Below are 16,018 nucleotides of genomic sequence, written 5' to 3' on the forward strand. Positions count from 1 at the left end.
TACGCGTATCAAAATAATTAGCATGACAATATCGTGAAATTGAACTGGTTCATCGGAATCCAAGAATTCAGCGGGAGCAACATAACTTTTTCCCTTCGCTTTGAAGCGGCAGCGTACTACGTGAAGCAAACTATGTGGTGCATGTGGATCAAGTTGTAGCCTGATGAAGATGCTCTCTTTAAGTGCCCATCCAAAGGCATGTCTGATAAGGTGATGGTGTGGCGTGGCATATGAATCACCCGTATTATCGGCCCAATATTCATCGACTCTACCCTTAATGCTGAGTGTTACCTGCACATGCTACAGCAGATAGTGCTCCCCTCCTTTGTAAATTAAGGTGGCAGTTTCCCGTCATATTTCCAACATAACGGGGTTCCACCACATTACAGCACAATTGTTCGCGACTGGCTAGTTATTCAGCATTCTCAGCAATGGTTTGGTCGTCGGGATGCTATCGAGTGGCCACACATACAGATCACCAGACCTACCACCAGCCGATTTTTATCTCTGAGGTCATCTGAAACAATTTGTGTATGCGGTGCAAATTCGTGATGGGCGTCATCTTGAGTAGGGATGGCCAAACGGATTCAGATCCGAAAAATCCGGATCCAAAAGTTACGGATCTGGATCCGGATCCGAAAATTCCGGATTCGGATCCGGGTCCGAAAAATCCGGATTTTTTGGATCCGGATCCAAGAGTTTCGTATCTCAATCCCATTATAATATTACCACACCTAAAAGGTATTATGATCTTCGATTACAAAGAAATTTTTCATTAGTTAGTCCTACAGGAATATTTCTCAAGTGTTGTTCCTAAAATACTTTGCTACGCATCGGCTAACACACTCGAGCACAAAAATAATCTAACTTGCTTAACATAAAATGTGAGAGGTGATTTTGTAAATGCGATTGAAACGAATATGTATTCATTCGAATGTATTGGAAATGAAAACATACATAAATGTGAGACATTCAATTCCAGGATAAACCTTTAACACATATAAAAAGATAGAAATGTTATACAAAAATTATACAATTGTTCTACAGTTACAGTTTTACAAATTAAAATAAAACATTATAATATATGCAGTGTTATATAATTACAAAGTGTAAGACTAACAAGGGGGGTTATCTAAGTGTCATCCTCCGATTTCCATGATACTTGGCAGGCGTATAGTGGGGCCCAAAAAAAGAAATACGTGTTTTTTGTTTCAGCTAAAAAACTGTTTTAGGGGGCAAAACCCCCTGAAATGTCAAGATGAGGACAAATTGAAATGAGGATATGACCCCTGTGTCCCCATCCGATTTCCATGACACTTGGCAGGTGTGTGTATAAGCGGGCCCAAATGAAGAAATACGTGTTTTTTTGTTTCGGCTAAATAACTGTTTTAGGTGGCACCCCCCCCCCCCTCAAATGTCAATATGAGGACAAATTGAAGTGAGGATCTGACCCCTGTGTCCCTCCGATTTCCATGAAACTTGGCAGGTCTATAGTGGGGCTCAATGGAAGAAATACATGTTTTTTTTGTTTCAGCTAAAAAACGGTTTTAGGGGGCAAAACCCCCTGAAATGTCAAGATGAGGACAAATTGAAGTGAGGATCTGACCCCTGTGTCCCCTTCCGACTTCCATGATACTTGGTAGGTGTGTGTATAAACGGGCCCAAATGAAAAAATACGTGTTTTTTGTTTCGGCTGAAAAACTGTTTTAGGGGGCAACTCCCCCCCTCAAATGTCAATATGAGGACACATTTAAGTGTGCATTTGACCTATGTGTTCCCCTCTGATTTCCATGATACTTGGCAGGTGTGTGTATAAACGGGCCAAAAGAAAGAAATACGTGTTTTTTTTTTGCTTCAGCTAAAAAACGGTTTTAGTGGGCAAAACCCCCTCAAATGTCAAGATGAGGACAAATTGAAGTGAGGATCTGACCTCTGTGTCCCTCCGATTTCCATGATACTTGGTAGGTGTGTGTATAAACGGGGCCCAAATGAAAAAATACGTGTTTTTTTGTTTCGGCTGAAAAACTGTTTTAGGGGGCAACCCCCCCCCCTCAAATGTCAATATGAGGACAAATTTAAGTGTGCATTTGACCTATGTGTCCCTCTCCGATTTCCATGATACTTGGCAGGTGTGTGCATAAACGGGCCCAAATGAAGAAATACGTGTGTTTTTTGTTTCGGCTAAAAAACTGTTTCAGGGGGCAACCCCCCCCCCCAAATGTCAAGATGAGGACTAATTGAAGTGAGGATCTGACCCCTGTGTCCCCCTCCGATTTCCATTATACTTGGCAGGTGTGTGTATAAACGGGCCCAAATGAAAAAATACGTGTTTTTTTGTTTCGGCTAAAAAACTGTTTTAGGGGGCAACCTCCCCTCAAATGTCGAGATGAGGACAAATTGAAGTGGAGATCTGACCTCTGTGTTCCCTTCCGATTTCCAGGAAACGTGGTAGGTGCATAGATGGGCCCAAAGGAAGAAATATGTGTTTTTTTGTTTCAGCTAAAAACTGTTTTAGGGGGCAAAATCCCCTCAAATGAAAAGATGAAGACAAATTGAAGTAAGGATCTGACCCCTGTGTCCCCCTCCGATTTTCATGAAACTTTGCAGGTGTATAGAGGAGCCCAAAATAATAAATACGTGTTTTTTTTTTGTTTCGGCTAAAAAACTGTTTTAGGGGGCAAAACCCGCCTCAAATATCAAGATGAGTACAAATTTACGTGGGCATCATCTGACCCCTGTGTCCCCCTTCGATTTCCATGGAATTTGACAGGTGTAAAGAGAGGCCCTATGCCCCCTGTTTCTTCCTATGCCATATTTACGTGGTTTCGGGGTCAGATCCCCACTTCAATTTCTCCTCATCTTGCCATTTGAGGGGGGCTTCTATACACCTGCCAAGTTTCATGAAAATCGGAGGGGGAGACTTTGACCTCCCTTGTAAGTGTATTAATTAATTACAAATCGCGCACGCGCGTACACACACACACTATATATATATATATATATATATATATATATATATATATATATATATATATATATATATATATACACAGGGTGACTGGTAATTAGATGTATGCCCTGAAAGGGGTTAAAGTAGAGACAATTTGCAATAAATTTGACCATATGATACCCCGTCCGAAAATTAATAGTTTTCGAGATAATCGAGTTTCTATTGTTTTTTCTAAAAATGACAATTTTCCACATAAAAAGATGAATTGAGAAAAAACTGATAATTGTAGGGAACTTATTTAAGCGTTTTCTGATAGCTAACAAACAAGTGGTTCGTTTAAAAAAAAAGTTTTTTCCAAATAACAATCACATGTAAGTACCGGGTGGGTCTAAACTTACAAGTGATGATAAAAAAATGCACTCTTAGTTTACTTGGCAACGTATTAATAACAAAAATGGTATGACACGAACCGTACAAATTACTTAAATTACTTCCTTGAGTCATCAGCTATCCAACAAGGTACAAATGTTCCTAACATTTACATTTGTGTACAAGAAATAATACTTCATTCATCTTCATGTGTATGGAATCAATGAACAATACAATTAAAGAACATTACACGTCTTGCTCAAAGTGGGCACCTCCGTTACGAATGCAGGCACGTAAGTTTTTACGGACATTTGTTCTCTTAACTCGTGATGTGATGGTGGCCTTGACGTGTTGACCAGCTGTTAAGATACTCTCCCTGAACTCTTCTTGCGAGTTTACGGTGCCTTGTCATGTGGCTCCAAATGTAAAAGTCGCAAGGCGTCAAATCGGGGGATCGAGTCGGCCAGGTAATCGGTCCGCCTCGGCCAATCCATTTCTTTGGGTACTTTTCATCCAGCCACTGTCGCACGCCCAGGCAGAAGTATGGATGGGCGTAATCAACAATCATTTCATCGAGCCATTTTTCCTGCCCCAAATCTTAAATGGCATCACTTATGAACATTTTTTGCGGAACGGGATGGCAATGTTGTTGGAGGATGTGCCTCTAGCTACAAGACGTGACATGATTTATCAGCATGATGACTGCCCAGCTCGATACCCCGATCGATTTGACGCATTGCGACTTTTACATTTGGAGCCACATGACAAGGCACCGGTAAACTCGCAAGAAGAGTTCAGGGAGAGGATCTTAACAGCTGGTTAACACGTCAAGGCCACCATCACATCACGAGTTAAGAGAACAAATGTCCGTAAAAACTTACGTGCCTGCATTCGTAACGGAGGTGCCCACTTTGAGCAAGACGTGTAATGTTCTTTAATTGTATTGTTCATTGATTCCATACACATGAAGATGAATGAAGTATTTTTTCTTGTACACAAATGTAAATGTTAGCAACATTTGTACCTTGTTGGATAGCTGATGACTCAAGGAAGTAATTTAAGTAATTTGTACGGTTCGTGTCATACCACTTTTGTTATTAATACGTTGCCAAGTAAACTAAGAGTGCATTTTTTTATCATCACTTGTAAGTTTAGACCCACCCGTTACATACATGTGATTGTTATTTGGGAAAAACTTTTTTTAAACGAACCACTTGTTTGTTAGCTATCAGAAAACGCTTAAATAAGTTCCCTACAATTATCAGTTTTTTCTCAATTCATCTTTTTATGTGGAAAATTGTCATTTTTAGAAAAAAACAATAGAAACTCGACTATCTACTAATTTTCGGACGGGGTATCATATGGTCAAATTTATTGCAAATTGTCTCTACTTTAACCCCTTTCAGGGAATACATCTAATTACCAGTCACCCTGTATATATAACGGGTGATTTTTTAACCTGAATCAATTGAATATTTTGAAAAAAAAATCATCCTACAAAAAATGTTCCAAATAAAAAGTTGATATTTTGGAGGGGGAAGTTTAGTGGTGCAACAAAAGAACACCCCTTACCCTCTTGTAGGTGGGGCGGGGGGCAACTTTGAAATTTCAAATAGAAACCTCTATTTTTTATTACAGATTCGGATTTTACGGGAAAAAATACATAAGTTTTGTCTGAAACATTTTTTTCGATTTTTGATAGATGGAGCTATAATCGACAAATTTTCATTTCTTGAATGTTTACACTTTAAAACCAATGTATTTCATTTCGCAATTCATTTAAATTCAAAAAATAAAACATTCTCGTGCATGAACTTTGTAGTAATTCTTGACAAATCTTTTGAGATTTCATTAAGCTGGTAATTCGCCTATTTACAACATTTAAAAGTTAGATTCAATATTTGTTTAATTTTTTTTATTGTTGTGTCAAAGATGCTTATTAACAAAGCTACAACAGAAAAATAAAATAAAGAAATAAAAACAATTTCAAGAAACAGTTCCTTTTTAGTCTTTTCCTGTTAAATCATTGTTTGTTTTTCATTGTTTTTTAGATCACAAGAATGCTCCAAGCGATTAATTTGACTAAGCTGTTGATGCTTTTTAATATCAATGGATGTATTAACTGTAGAATAGAAAATTGAAATGGTTCTCGTGTATGGAGAATCTGGCAGGAATCTCCGTCAAGCTGTCGTTGTTTATGCTGTGCGTTTTCCAGTCAGTGTGCGTTCTTTCGCTTCGTTTCAACGTACAGTCAATCAATTTACTACTGAAGGAAGTGTTAAACCTAAACAAAGGAATTTGTTTCACAACAATTTCAAGTCCTGGAACAAAAATGTTTTATTTTTTTAATTTAAATGAATTACGAAATGAAATACATTGGTTTTAAAGTGTAAACATTCAAGAAATGAAAATTTGTCGATTATAGCGCCATCTATCAAAAATCGAAAAAAATGTTTCAGACAAAACTTATGTATTTTTTTCCGTAAAATCCGAATCTGTAATAAAAATAGGGGTTTCTATTTGAAATTTCAAAGTTGCCCCCCGCCCCACCTACAAGAGGGGGAGGGGGTGTTCTTTTGTTGCACCACTAAACTTCCCCCTCCAAACTATCAACTTTTTATTTCGAACATTTTTTTGTAGGATGATTTTTTTTCAAGATATTCAAATGATTCAGGTTAAAAAAAAAATACCCAGTATATATATATATATATATATATATATATATTAGCAGGTAACAATATGTTATAAGCAGATTCTTACTTTCCAAAGAAGCACATGTGGGATGGCAAAACGGATCCGGATCTGAAAATTCCGGATCCGAAAAATTTTAGGAGGATCCGGAACCAACCGGATCCAGATTTCGGATCCGCCAGGATCCGGATATGGCCATCCCTAATCTTGAGCAACGCATCGTGGAGGCCTGTCAGACAATTACTGCAGATAGCTACTATCTTAAAAGTGCATCACGACTGGATCAGTCGCTTGCGGCTTTGTGTTCATCAAGAGTGTGGGCATATTGAACATTTACTGTGACCAATGTTTTGTACCATAACTTTTCTATCACACCAGATAGGTCCAACGTCATTACAGATATGAATTCCTGAGAAAATTTCAATTTGATATGGTGCATGACCCCCTTTCCATTTGAAAATTTTGACTTGTATCCAATATGGCGGCCACATTCCTGACCTACCTCAAAAGGTTCTCCCCCATCCCCATTCTTTGCTTGCGACCTCAGATCTTTCATTTTACCTTCCCTTTTCTACTTATTAGGGTGTCCTGGGACTTTTGACTCCCTCTGCATATATGCGCGTGAAAATGAAAAGTCACATTAATCTATACTTAGGTATAGACTATCATTATTTGCTTGTGGGAGGTAATATAATAACCGACATACACTTCTCTATAACAGGATTTATTAGCTATAATGATCGCAATCCGAATAGCTACATAGATCTCTCTGTCCACCAGTCGTCTTCGAGGGTGTGTGCCTCGATGAGTGTCAACATCTTCAGTTGCGAAATAAGAGCTGTAGGGATAACATCCCTCTCCCGTTACAACGTTGCCAAGCGTACGTCTTTTTTGTCAGTTCTTTTTATTGGTTTGTTGGTACAGTGTTTGGGTCTCTCGCGTACTAATTTTCCGTGCATTGTGTACTATTGTGCAACTTTTGTCCAGTAACGGCGCTGATCAACTATCTGTCTCTCTCACGATTTACAGTATGATTGGCAACATGCCGTGTATCCGACGTTCTTTGGTTCGTCTCGCCAGGAACATTCGGTCCCTTGTGAGTGCAAAATGTCCCATGTCAGTCGAAGTGGAATTGCGAGTGGACACGCCAGGTGTTATCTGCAATTTCAACCGCTATAAAGAAAGAACCAAACTCTAGCAAGTGAGCATGGTGAGCATGATGAATACTGCAAGAGAGTAAAGTATCAGCAGACTCGTGATTGGTGGATTCCGACATATGCTGAAATATTCGACTTTTTTTTTGCAAAGGTTCCCTAGTGAACACAAGTTGACATCTTGTGCTTCCTCCAGTGTGCACTGTCTCCCCGATGGCGCAGTGGTAGCATCGTCGCCTTGTATTCATGGGATCCCGGGTTCGATACCCGGTGGAGGCACATAGTGGTTCGGATTCCACTTTAAACTGTAGGCCCAGTCCCGATTAGCCTTACTGTGCATAAAGTGGACTTAAAACACCAACTCAAACCAAATCCAGTGTGCACTTTTCAGCCTCACAGTTTGCAGGGTCACTTATGAATCAACCTGTATTCTAAGGTATAAGAAAGCTAATGGTATACTCACATAAGCGAATATGACAGCGAACACGCAAACGATCTGCAGCAGCATCTTGGTCTGAGTTAAAAGTCACCTTGCCTCCCCAACTGGCTGACTGGTATATATAGTGGCCATGATGCAGGAAGCAATGTTAGCTCCTCCCCTAATCGAGCTGCGACGTAGGAGATCGCCTTGAAAGTTTCCTGTAAGTTCATATGAAACGGAAGCTTCGTCATTATAATGATCATCGCTATTGTTATTGAAATAAATATGGCGGAAAGCTGAAATGACATAGTTAATTCGAATGGAGGTAATAAAGGAAATGAAGAACGTCCTACTCTCATTATACTGATAATTTGCGAACCCATCCACTTTTCCCGTTTTGTAAAGAGAATGCAGTTGCTATGAGAGCAATGCAATCGTATGGTGAATACGGACTGACAGCTCACAACAACACATTTCAAAAACCTATTGCCGTACATAGGTCTTCGAAAGACTTCTACCAGAACAGATAGATGAGTCAGTCAATCTAAACCCTCAAATTCCGACGGAATTTGTGAGACTACCTCATCAAAGGAACGTAATAAAAGTTTCTGCCACTGTCAAATTGCACGTTAGACCGTCTACCAGTCTGGAAAAGTCTGGAAAAGTAATGAAGTGTCCGGAAAATTTACAAAGTTTCTGTAAAAATGAACCATTTTGCAGTACTGTAATAAGAAGTAAAGTTATTAAACATAGAAGAAAGTATAATCAACAAATATGCAACTTGTTGGGGGCAAACTATACTTCAATTTGATGTACTGAATATTACCAGTAGTCGCAGTGTAAATTGCATGTTTTGAACTATTTTCACGTAGGTGGAAATCTGGTTCCAAAACCTGGTTTGGGGAAAAGTGCCAAAACTGGGGAGGCCGAGGCAATGTATTTCCCTTTGTAGATAAGGTTTGGTATGCTGAAGGGACAAAAGTGGCGAAAAGTATTGGGCAACTGCGTCCCCCTTTGCCTCCATAATCGGTTCCACAGTATACTACAGTAAGTGGTTACTGGCCCTTTATTCTTGCAATTTTTGGTTGTGTTTGATTGGTATTAGGACGCCTTTCATGAAGCTAATTTTAAAGAATTGCGGAAGAACGTTAAAAACGCATCTTCAAGGCGTACGATGAATATCTGCTAAACTGTGAATTAGGTATACAATACGATCCCAAAAGATGTTGGTCCTTTGTAAAAAACAAAAGAAAGAAAACCCCTACCCACCCCACCACCTACCAAAATAAATCTCTACGAAGCGGAAAAGAAATTGCGGATTCAATTGCTCGTCATTTCAAATCAGTCTATAGCGATGACAAATCAAGGTACGAAACAACTTTCCCCCTGGATAACACTAGCGAACTGGCCTCCCCGATGGCGCAGTGGTAGCGTCGTCGCCTTTTAATCAAGGGGTCCCGGGTTCGATACCTGGTGGAGGTACAAGTGGTTCGGATCCCACTTTAAACTGTAGGTCCAGTCCCGATTAGCCTTACTGTGCATAAAGTGGACTTAAAACACCAAATCAATCAATCAATCAATCAATCAACACTAGCGAACTATTGGACATGCTCCATATTGGTGAAATTTCCCTAAATGACGTGGAAGATGCAATCAAATCACTAAAACCAAAAAGATCTGTTGTTTCCGATATGGTCCCTCCGTGCGTGATAAAGGGATGCTCGGAAAGCCTTAGGTACCCGCTACACATCTTATTCAACCTTTCACTCTCCACCTGCTTTTTCCCGGAAATATGGAAGCTTTCTGAGGTGTGTCCCGTACCAAAGACCTCCGACAAAGCTGATATCAACAACTATAGGCCAGTCGCTCTTATTTCAATTCCTGCAAAACTCTTCGAACAAATCTTATGTATATACATTTCCAGACACCTTCATCCGATACTGTCGCCTTACCAGCATGGATTCATACCTAAACAGTCCATTGTAACAAATTTATTGGAAATCTCCGACTTTATAACCTTGATGCTGGACGGAAAAGGGCAAGTTGTGATTTTTCAAAGGCGTTCGATCTTGTTGACCATGATACACTTCTCCAAAAGCTTCACCATCTTAACCTCTCAAGCCGTGTTTTAAAACTTATCTCCTCCTACCTGAAAGACCGAAAACAGTATGTTAGATATGCTAATAGCATGTCTACTGTATTTCAGACCTTCTCGGGTGTCTCGCAAAGATCAAACCTTGGACCACTGCTATTTCTTGTGATTGTTAACGATCTCCCAGAATGCCTGCTACATTCCAAGAAACTCTTGTACGCGGATGATCTGAAAATATTTAAGTCTATAACGAACGATAATGATAGCTTGGAACTGCAAAAAGACATTGAAAATCTAGTAGAATGGTGCGCTAAAAACAAACTAAAACTCAATTTTAACAAATGCAAAATTATGACTTTCACTCGAAAGAAGCAACCCTACACGAACACTTACACAATCAGTGGCCACACGTTAGACAGAGTTTCAAGTTATAAAGATCTTGGTGTTCAGTTTGAAGAAAATAACAGTTTCCGAAAACACATCGACCGCATTGTAGCAGAAGGGTACCGAAACCTAGGGTTTATAATGAGAATTGGAAACGACTTTAAGAAGTTAGAAACATTCCAAACTCTATACAATACCTACGTAAGGTAGAAATTGGAATACTCGTCTATCGTCTGGTCCTCACAAAACCTAAATGAAACCAGCAGAATAGAGAATGTACAAAGCAAGTTCCTTCGATTCCTAGGATTATTACCCCAAATATACTCCTTATCATACCCTAAAAAATACTTCAATGTACAATCCCTAGGCGATAGAAGAAACATACATCAGTTACTATTCTTACATAAACTTTTAAACAACTCATTAGACTCCTCTCAGCTGCTCTCAGAAATCCCTTTTTATGTACCATATAATAAGGTAAGACCACGGAAAGAGCTGTTTCAAGTACAAGTACCGAGAGCTCAAACAAAGTCAGCCAATGTGGCACCCACTCGGAGAATGTGTAGGTTATATAACGAAATTGCAAAGTTATATGATAAGATAGACATCTTCCAAAATTTTCGAAGGCTCAAAAGGGAAACTGAAACTTACTTCCAACAACAGACTTAACATTGTTTATCAGTTCAGCCTCTTTATGTACAGGCGAAAGAGTCTATCCTATTTTTTCTTTTTCTTTTGGTGTTATTTACTGATTACTAATTACTATAATTACATCTATATATCATCGTTTATAAATGTAAGGTGAAGCTCATATGTTTTTCCTTGGTTATTTTCTTGGTTATCATATGTAAGTTTTAACCTCAACTGTCAGGTTAATACTTTATACTTTTCTTCATATCTAATTTTATATTAATTTTTATATTACTGTAACACATATTATCATAGTATTGTACCTTATGAATTATTCTGATTGCATATTTTGTGTACCAAACAGTGTTATAATACAAGACACTGTAAGTGGGCATTTGCCTGTAGTGTCATGTCTTTAAATAAATAAATTATTACATAAATTAAATATATGTGGCACTAATGTTTACTATAATTATGTATTACTTATGCTGTAATTGATATGATTTCTTAATAAGAAAGGAATTCTTTATTTAACATTAACCAATCACAGCAAGTAATATGTAAAAATAAATTCACGCCTTCCCTTCATGTCCCTATCCGACGGCAAATTTCTATTCAGTTTCTATTCTCGTTAATACTTTTAACATGGTTAATTGAGATTCTAAGCCTAGCTACAATATAGTGACATTCTTAGAAACATTTTTAAATACATGAATTGCCCTATGACGTGGATTGGAAAACCTAAAAAAAGGCAGGAAATTTTATTTTTACTGAATTGTTTAAACCCTGTTAAAAAGTTGGGTTGGTAATTGGAAGGGGGGGGTGCTATTATCTTTAAAAATAAAAGCACGATTTTTAGTGGTGGAAAATTTATGAAATCGCGTTGAATCTTACACTTACGTATTACACATGAGGTAAAAAAGTAAAGTAAAGTGTTCCCCTGTGCATAGCACCACGCCATGAAGGCGTATAGGGGGTGTGGGGGTAACGCCCCACACTTTCTTGATCCGGTCGTGAGTGGGGGTGATGTGATCAGCATCACGCCCCTGACCGCCTTTACCCCCCAGGGTTTCCCCCAGGTACCTATGTTATTCGACGCTGGGTGGGCGCCGGGGCCGCTTTCACCGTTAGAAAAGTTCCCGGATTTGAACCGGCCGGGGATCGAACCCGGGACCTTGAGCATGGTAGTCAGACGCGTTACCGACTGAGCCACCGCGGCCACTATTACACATGAGGTATAATAGTTTTTTTTATCAATTACCTTGCATGTTAAGTAGGAGTATATAATACAGTTGCTCCCTGTTACAGAGTTCCTCGATATTCTTAATGAATTTTGAAATGGAGGCATGTAGTATTGTAAGAACGGAAACAAGTGAAAAGTCCATTGAAAAGTTTAGAACGCAACGTTATGTGCAAACGTAATCCCATATTACACAAATACTCAGAACATGATTGTATATTTCTTAACAACAAACTAGATAAAAGTTGTCTGTTTAGAAGTAGTTAGTTATATCCTCTACAGACCCTTGTATCATATATGATACATGCGGTTTACAAATATTTACACGCTTATTTCAAAGCAGAACTAAAACGCGCCTGTTGTATCTCATTCTGAACATTCAGTGCAGTGTGTTTTTTTTTTTTTTTTGTGCTTCTGGGCGTCTCCGATAGGTCGCAGTAGTGAGCTGATTCTTTCTTACTAGTAGCTATGTTTTTCACAACGAGCAAGAAAGCTGCAGGTTAGTACCACATTATAATTATATTTTCAAGATGTAATATAGTTAGAAGATAGTTGAGTGATAGATACTATTTAACAGTTATAGAAAGCTTTGCATATATTTTATTGTTTTGATAATTAAAAATTGTATCCTTTTTATGTATCGCATGTCATATATTCGTTTGCTAAGCATACATTCCACAGTAGGTCCTTCCTTCTTTTACGGAATCTTTTCCAAGCATTTTAGTAAATTACTGATACGAAAATAAGGACTGATTCAAACTATGTATAGGTCTCGTCGATGGCGTAGTGGTAGCGTCGTCTCCTTGTAATGAGTGGATCCCGGGTTCTATACACGTTGGAGGTATATAGTGGTTCGGATCCCTGTTTATACTGTAGGTCCAGTCCCAATTAACCTTTCTGTGCATAACGTGGACTTAAAATAACAATTCAATTCAAACCAATCTACGAGGTAGGTTCCGAAATTTCGTGGATTAGCAACACTGCGCCGATTCTGTGTAAGCCGAGTCTGTGATTGTTGCACGTGAAGATAGCCTTTGGTGTGCTTTGTTAATGTACGAGTGAACCAAAATGAAGCTGTTGTTTGTTTGCTCGCTATAAATGTCGAACTGCAGAGTGTATTACAATGGGGGATGAGAATGATATACCAATAATTACCAGACAAAGGATCGCTTTTGAATTTTGTATGAAGTTACGCAAAAGTTGCCAGGAATCGTTTGAGATGATCAAAGAAGCTTACGGTGACGAAGTAATGGGTTGGTTGGCCGTTTTCAAGTGGTGGAAGTATTTTAAGGAAGGTAAACGCAATGTGCAGGATAAGGCGAGAAGTGTGCGTCCATCAACATCAGTGAACGGTTAGAACAAATAAATTAATGTTAATTTTGTTGTTTGATATCCGTGGAATAGTAGGTACTGCAGCACTGGGTTCCAAGCAAGGAAACTGTAGAGATTATTATGCTAATGTTTTGCAAATGCATTTGAAATTAGCAATTCCCAAAAAAAGACGTGAACTGCTTCGTGAAGAAAGGTTTCTCCTGCAGGATAACGCTAAGCCACATATGGCACGGCTATCGCAGCTTTGGAGAAAATTGGTGTGCAGTCTCTAGACCATCCTCCATCCAGCTTAGACCTCGCACCCTGCGATTTCTGGGCGTTTACAACACCTAAGAAACGGTTAAGCGGCACGGACCAGGAAGTGAAAGCTGTCACATCCACTACTTTACACCGACTCTAAGAAAATGGTCTGCAACATGTGTTTGAGAAGCTAGTGCATCGCTGGAATCGGTGTAAAGAGTGTGAAGGTCGCTATTTCGAATGGAAACATACACCAACTCTTGTACTGACTCGGACTCCGAATAGTGATCTTAGTTCACGAACTTTCGGAACATCCCTCGTATGTATGTATCCTAAAATGTATGTTTCATTTTTAGTACGCTGTTATAATTCTAAGTCACTCCTGCCATGAACATAATCATCATCATTTTTATTGTTATTTACGTTAATTTGTATATATTTATTATCCTCCGTACAGGCATCTGCCCTTTTACAGTCCACAGTAAATATCTTACATTTGTGGATTTTAACACATAAAAATAATATTTATACACATTTTCAGATATAAGGAAAATACACAGAGAGGTTACATATATCATCCTTATACATTACCGTGGACAAAAAATGAATCATATATATATGTATATATACATAAAGGAAGTAAAGAAAAAACAAAAATAAAATTAAGTAAGAATGTTGTCAATTAAATATCGTTTATACTAAGAAAATTTATTATAAATGTCCAACCATTTTTTATGCAAGCTACGCATTCTTCGCAGGGGAGCCATTTCTGCGGATTTTGTATGGGTGCAGGAAATTGCAAGGAGTTGCTTTCTTGATCGCAACTTCTTACGGCCCTGCATTTCTTATGGTTTAGATTAACTTTATTTGCTTTACACCAATACGAGAAGTATTTTTATTTGCATAAGATTTGAAGTTCTGGGCGATAATTGCCTCTGCAGGTACACTTGGCCGTCAATGTTTGCCCCCATTGCACCCCTAGAACTCATTTTCGACCAAGGTTGCGGGGCAATGCTCCCCCCCCCCCTGTGGTTGCGCAACTGCTTAGAAATCCACGATGAAAATGAAGAGGTCTATGATGCTGCTTCCATTAACAATTAGATTGCTGATTCTTATTCTGATTCATAAGTTGACGAATGTTCGAGGCCTGCATAAAATGTTAAGCAATGTTGGAGACATATGAAAGAGTAAGTTTACGTTTATTTATTTTTCAATGTATTTCAAGCAGAATGATGAATAAAAGTAATTCACACGGAGCTACTTTCAAGACTGAATGAGACAAGTCGTAAATATTACCAATAACATTAAAAAATATATATATATATTATAATGATAATATGGTATAAAGAAAGAAAATTCAATGTTTTGTTTGCTATTTGGAAGCAAATGACTCTCAAGAAACGTGGCAGGCAAAAATCAAATATTCTCAAAAATTTACTTTTTTCTACAATGAATGTAATAATGTACAATATGTATGTTTTGAAAATTGTAAAATTTATGTATTACAATATCAATTACTTATTTATAAAGGTTGTAGAAAAATATGAGTGTGAGTGCAACAATTATGTGTTAAATTATCACACTTGAATAATTTTTTTAAAAAAATACTAATATCAATGTCAGATTCAAAATATTACTCTGATTTGTATGCATTCAGTCCCATTGTATCATATATGATATATGTAATTTCCACCAATCAAACTCAAGGAAAATTTTATGACCATACATTTTGCTTCATTCATTCTCATATCTACTCAAAAAATATAACTTGACAATTAAAGTCGAAAAGTATGGTCTGACGAGGATCTTGAAATTCCAAAATGCAAGTATCACTCATTTACCGTAGTTTTTAAGTATCATTATTTAAGAGGCAAGTAGACAGGAGAGTCGGGGGGGGGGGGGTTCAAGCTCAGGCGCCAGAAATTGTAGTTGTTTCGTTGGAAATAGTGTATTGTGGTATCTTACTTCCATAGCAGAATGAAATATCTTGTATAAAAAGTTGTAATATTCTCAGAAATACTTCAACTCATCTTTTCGATCCTCGCTACAAGATGTTTTCTTGATTTTTTGCTTGTACTAGAAAAGAGTTTTTTAATAGCAGTATAAAATATGTTTGTTTCGCTTCATTCTTTTGTCTTTTTTTCATTTCTATTTATCTGCCTCTATTTCTCTTACTTTCGTTTCTCTTCCTCTTAATCATTTCTCTACTTTTCTATTTTTTCTCCTTTATGTCTCTTCCATGTTTCCTTTCTATATCTCTATCTCCCTTTATATATATGTGGGTCTCTCTTCCTTATTTCTCTTCCTTTCTTCCTTGAAATTGAATACAAGAGATTCCAGGTTTGGTACGAAATGTTGTATTTTTATCTTTCTCATTAAAGAAGAACGTCATGACATCCTGTAAAATAGTAGTTTAAAATGTGTGAATTTAACACACACTAAATTAATCCTTTTTTTACTGTAGTTAAATGCAAGGTTATCTGCGCAAACATGGAATGAAGTTATCACCATGTCC

General features: G+C 37.9%; 1 protein-coding gene across 2 annotated transcripts in view; it reads right to left on the minus strand.

Annotated features, from left to right (window-relative positions):
• LOC145984936 (uncharacterized) overlaps positions 1-16,018 on the minus strand; it is a 655,439-nt gene that overhangs the window by 436,806 nt on the left and 202,615 nt on the right. Inside the window, exon 1 of one of the 2 annotated variants that reach the window (XM_083118348.1) lies at positions 7,628-7,731. The exons of the other annotated variant lie outside the window; for it this stretch is intronic. Within the exon in view, the coding sequence (XP_082974474.1) occupies positions 7,628-7,672 (45 nt within the window). The 5' untranslated portion in view covers positions 7,673-7,731. Of the gene's footprint in view, positions 1-7,627; positions 7,732-16,018 lie in introns of those variants that run through there. 2 annotated transcript variants of the gene reach the window in all.

The sequence above is a fragment of the Lepisma saccharinum genome, chromosome 3 (genome assembly GCF_977018435.1).
Source record: "Lepisma saccharinum chromosome 3, izLepSacc3.1, whole genome shotgun sequence".
Classification (NCBI taxonomy): domain Eukaryota; kingdom Metazoa; phylum Arthropoda; class Insecta; order Zygentoma; family Lepismatidae; genus Lepisma; species Lepisma saccharinum.